Genomic DNA, 5,590 nt, shown 5'->3' with positions numbered 1-5,590 from the left:
CTAAAGGCATCCATTTATATACAGCCTGTCAAGCAGACTCACAAAGGGAAAGCTGTTGTGTAGCTTGCGCTCTAAAAACATACCTTCTGTAAGGAGCTTGGATATATATCTATTATACGCTCGGATGGGTTGAGTCAAAGCAAATAGTAATATACTTTTCTCCTTCCAACTTCTTACACTATTCTTTGACATTCACTGCACTTAACCTACACTGGTGCCATATCACATATAGTTATTTTTTTAAGCTGATATTCCTATTTGTGCACTACAGTGCTTCTACCTCAAAGTTAAATTGTGAAATATTGCCCTCCTCCCCCTGTGAAAAAGAAGTGTATTAAAATGCATTATTGAATTAGCACTTGTAGTGTACTTCAAGACTTAAACGTTTATATTAAAACAAAACTGTACTTGCCGATAATTTAATATTAATGAAATAAATGCCACTTAATGGTACTTAAAAAGAGTATACTTGCATGACTATTTTAATACACTTAAGTACACTTTATAATAATGTTAAATTAAGATGCACTTTAAAGTAAATACAGTTAGTTGTTATATTTTTATATATAAAATATACATATGTATATATTTTTAAATTGTACTTTGTAATTGCAACTTTATCATTACAAATGTGTAATTACAAATATATTTAAATACATGACATACAAAACGATGGGGTATACAAGTAAATGAGTTCATTGTTACTGTTGTTGCAATAAATATTACTTTGCACGCTGGAAGTAACCATGAATCGGGCTCTGGTGTTTCTATTATAACAAAATCACAAAATAAAAGAAAGAAAATAAGCTTTCTGTGCTCTGTCTCCAGCTTGTGACCAGCTCTCTCTGGGTGTGGCAGCCATCTTCGGTCCCTCCCACAGCTCTTCGGCCAACGCGGTGCAGTCCATCTGTAACGCTCTGGGGGTGCCGCACATCCAGACCAAGTGGAAGCACCAAGTGTCAGACAACCGCGACTCCTTCTACGTCAGCCTTTACCCAGACTTCTCCTCCCTCAGCAGAGCCATCTTAGACTTGGTTCACTTCTTCAAGTGGAAAACGGTCACTGTGGTTTACGATGACAGCACAGGTGAGAGTTCGACGCTTTAGTGCTCGTAGTGTGTTGTGATTATTCTCCAGCCGTCCTTAGGCAGACTGACCCTTTGGCCTGGACTCTGCACCATTCCCTGGTCTCCGTCTGGCCTACAGTATGGCCAAACCCCACTGGTTGACAGGCTCTGTTAGAACAGTAGGCAGCAAGTGCTACCACAGTGAGGGGTACATATGCCATATGCCAGAGGTCGCCTCAGGAGCAAACTTGCCAACTAGAGGATTTGCTGCCAGATTTCCCAAAGCATTCACTCAGCCTTATTCACAATTCTGCACAGCAACAACACACTATTATTCTGTGACACTGTGTTCATACAAATGTGGCCCAAGTAAGGACCAAGGCACACTGCTTCGATTTACTGAAGATCTTTAACATTACTACAGCTTACACAGTAGGTTTAGTAAAACAAAGGTTTATTCACTGTCCGATTAATTCACAGTAACACAGACAATCTGTTAGAACAGTAGGCAGCAAGTGCTACCACAGTGAGGGGTACATATGCCATATGCCAGAGGTCGCCTCAGGAGCAAACTTGCCAACTAGAGGATTTGCTGCCAGATTTCCCAAAGCATTCACTCAGCCTTATTCACAATTCTGCACAGCAACAACACACTATTATTCTGTGACACTGTGTTCATACAAATGTGGCCCAAGTAAGGACCAAGGCACACTGCTTCGATTTACTGAAGATCTTTAACATTACTACAGCTTACACAGTAGGTTTAGTAAAACAAAGGTTTATTCACTGTCCGATTAATTCACAGTAACACAGACAAGTTAAATTAAACCAAATTATTAAATGATACTGATTATTGAATTTCACATATGGTGTTTTATAAAACAATTAATAATCCATTTATTGCATGTTTCATTTCATTGAAAAGCTAAAAACAAAAGCCATCCTTATTTGACATACAGACTTATATGTTTTAACGTATTAACGTATTGTTGTGAACAATAAATAGAAAGACAGAGATTTTTGTATGTGTTGTATGCGTCAATGTGTACATTGTTTTGCCACATTGTGCTGTTTTTATTTTTAATTGATTTCCACTATACTCAGTGTAATTTAAAAGTGTTTTGTTACAAATGATTGTATTTTTGAGAGTCGCTGAATCATTCACTCAACCGATTGGTTCAAAATATGTCAAATCATTCTGGAACAAAACAAGCGACACAGGTTCAAAAATTATTGAAGCCCATTTCCACCATATATGATAATTATGACCTTAAAAGTCATAATTATGACATTAAAAGTCATAAAGAAATTGTGAGATACTAAGTAATAATTGTGAGATAAAAAGAACAAAAATACATACTAAAGGCTAGAAAAAAATACTAAACAGGGCAAGTGCGATAAATAAAAAAAAGTTTAAATTAAAATTCATAATTATGACATAAATAGTAATTTTGTTTGCCATAATTTCATTTTTTAAGCCATTTTAAGCCATAATTATATTTATCTCATAATTTTAACATAGTATCACATAATTGTGACTTTTACTTATTATTTCAACAGTGGCTTTGCCAAAAAAACGATGGGGTATACAAGTAAATGAGTTCATTGTTACTGTTGTTGCAATAAATATTACTTTGCACGCTGGAAGTAACCATGAATCGGGCTCTGGTGTTTCTATTATAACAAAATCACAAAATAAAAGAAAGAAAATAAGCTTTCTGTGCTCTGTCTCCAGCTTGTGACCAGCTCTCTCTGGGTGTGGCAGCCATCTTCGGTCCCTCCCACAGCTCTTCGGCCAACGCGGTGCAGTCCATCTGTAACGCTCTGGGGGTGCCGCACATCCAGACCAAGTGGAAGCACCAAGTGTCAGACAACCGCGACTCCTTCTATGTCAGCCTTTACCCAGACTTCTCCTCCCTCAGCAGAGCCATTTTAGATTTGGTTCACTTCTTCAAGTGGAAAACGGTCACTGTGGTTTACGATGACAGCACAGGTGAGAGTTCGACGCTTTAGTGCTCGTAGTGTGTTGTGATTATTCTCCAGCCGTCCTTAGGCAGACTGACCCTTTGGCCTGGGCTGTGCACCATTCCCTGGTCTCCGTCTGGCCTACAGTATGGCCAAACCCCACTGGTTGACAGGCTCTGTTAGAACAGTAGGCAGCAAGTGCTACCACAGTGAGGGGTACATATGCCATATGCCAGAGGTCGCCTCAGGAGCAAACTTGCCAACTAGAGGATTTGCTGCCAGATTTCCCAAAGCATTCACTCAGCCTTATTCACAATTCTGCACAGCAACAACACACTATTATTCTGTGACACTGTGTTCATACAAATGTGGCCCAAGTAAGGACCAAGGCACACTGCTTCGATTTACTGAAGATCTTTAACATTACTACAGCTTACACAGTAGGTTTAGTAAAACAAAGGTTTATTCACTGTCCGATTAATTCACAGTAACACAGACAAGTTAAATTAAACCAAATTATTAAATGATACTGATTATTGAATTTCACATATGGTGTTTTATAAAACAATTAATAATCAATTTATTGCATGTTTCATTTCATTGAAAAGCTAACAACAAAAGCCATCCTTATTTGACATACAGACTTATATGTTTTAACGTATTAACGTATTGTTGTGAACAATAAATAGAAAGACAGAGATTTTTGTATGTGTTGTATGCGTCAATGTGTACATTGTTTTGCCACATTGTGCTGTTTTTATTTTTAATTGATTTCCACTATACTCAGTGTAATTTAAAAGTGTTTTGTTACAAATGATTGTATTTTTGAGAGTCGCTGAATCATTCACTCAACCGATTGGTTCAAAATATGTCAAATCATTCTGGAACAAAACAAGCGACACAGGTTCAAAAATTATTGAAGCCCATTTCCACCATATATGATAATTATGACCTTAAAAGTCATAATTATGACATTAAAAGTCATAAAGAAATTGTGAGATACTAAGTAATAATTGTGAGATAAAAAGAACAAAAATACATACTAAAGGCTAGAAAAAAATACTAAACAGGGCAAGTGCGATAAATAAAAAAAAGTTTAAATTAAAATTCATAATTATGACATAAATAGTAATTTTGTTTGCCATAATTTCATTTTTTAAGCCATTTTAAGCCATAATTATATTTATCTCATAATTTTAACATAGTATCACATAATTGTGACTTTTACTTATTATATCATAATTTGACATTATCCTAATAGTTTTACCTAATAGATTTACTGAAGCATGTTTTTTTTTCCTTAAGTGGCAAGAATAGGTTTTCATAAAAAGCAATAACATTAAGTTTATTGCTTTAATATTCTATCAATTATATGTAAGTATTTATTTACTCATGTTTTAAAATGTCTCATGGACCACTAGCAACATTTGTAGCTGCTGAATTATATTCATTTTGACTTTAAGCATGTAGATCTACAGCTAGAAATAAGAGACAGTATGATGGACAGGATAATGGTTAAATGCTCACACACTAATTCCACAAGAGGTGGCTGTTCTGAGGTCTGCCTCAGAATCACAACTGGAGTCTTTCTTTCCACGCTGTACAACAACTTCATGAACGAATGCAAACAAGCAAATCAATAGCCGTAATGGCATTCCCTTTTTTAAGCCATTTTAAGCCATAATTATATTTATCTCATAATTTTAACATAGTATCACATAATTGTGACTTTTACTTATTATATCATAATTTGACATTATCCTAATAGTTTTACCTAATAGATTTACTGAAGCATGTTTTTTTTTCCTTAAGTGGCAAGAATAGGTTTTCATAAAAAGCAATAACATTAAGTTTATTGCTTTAATATTCTATCAATTATATGTAAGTATTTATTTACTCATGTTTTAAAATGTCTCATGGACCACTAGCAACATTTGTAGCTGCTGAATTATATTCATTTTGACTTTAAACATGTAGATCTACAGCTAGAAATAAGAGACAGTATGATGGACAGGATAATGGTTAAATGCTCACACACTAATTCAACAAGAGGTGGCTGTTCTGAGGTCTGCCTTAGAATCACAACTGGAGTCTTTCTTTCCACGCTGTACAACAACTTCATGAACGAATGCAAACAAGCAAATCAATAGCCGTAATGGCATTCCCTAATGGCTCAGCTCATCTCACAATTCTGACTTTTTTCACAGAATTGTGAGATGTAAACTCACAATTGCGAGTTATAAAGTCGGAATTGCGAGATATAAAGTCACAATTGTGAGATAAAAACTCACAATTCTGACTTTTTTTCTCGCAATTCTGACTTTATAACATGCAATTGCAAATTATAAAGTCAGAATTGCGTGATATAAACCTACAATTGATAAAATCAGAATTGCATGATATAAACTCACAATTGCGAGTTATAAAGTTGGAATTGCGAGATATAAAGTCACAATTGCGAGATAAAAACTCACAATTCTGACTTTTTTTCTTGCAATTCTGACTTTATAACATGCAATTGCGAATTATAAAGTCAGAATTGTGTGATATAAACTCACA

General features: G+C 35.3%; 1 protein-coding gene across 1 annotated transcript in view; it reads left to right on the top strand.

Annotated features, from left to right (window-relative positions):
• Window positions 1-672: 672 nt before the first annotated feature.
• Window positions 673-5,590, top strand: part of LOC107714404 (glutamate receptor ionotropic, kainate 2-like) — a 24,401-nt gene continuing 19,483 nt past the window's right edge. The window contains exons 1-2 of the mRNA XM_016520240.1: window positions 673-685; window positions 829-1,086. Coding sequence (XP_016375726.1) covers window positions 673-685; window positions 829-1,086 — 271 coding nt within the window. The remainder of the gene's footprint in view (window positions 686-828; window positions 1,087-5,590) is intronic.

Source organism: Sinocyclocheilus rhinocerous, unplaced genomic scaffold (genome assembly GCF_001515625.1).
Source record: "Sinocyclocheilus rhinocerous isolate Xijiao unplaced genomic scaffold, SAMN03320098_v1.1 scaffold839, whole genome shotgun sequence".
NCBI classification, from domain to species: Eukaryota; Metazoa; Chordata; class Actinopteri; order Cypriniformes; family Cyprinidae; genus Sinocyclocheilus; species Sinocyclocheilus rhinocerous.
This window is presented reverse-complemented; position numbering and strand designations above follow the sequence as displayed.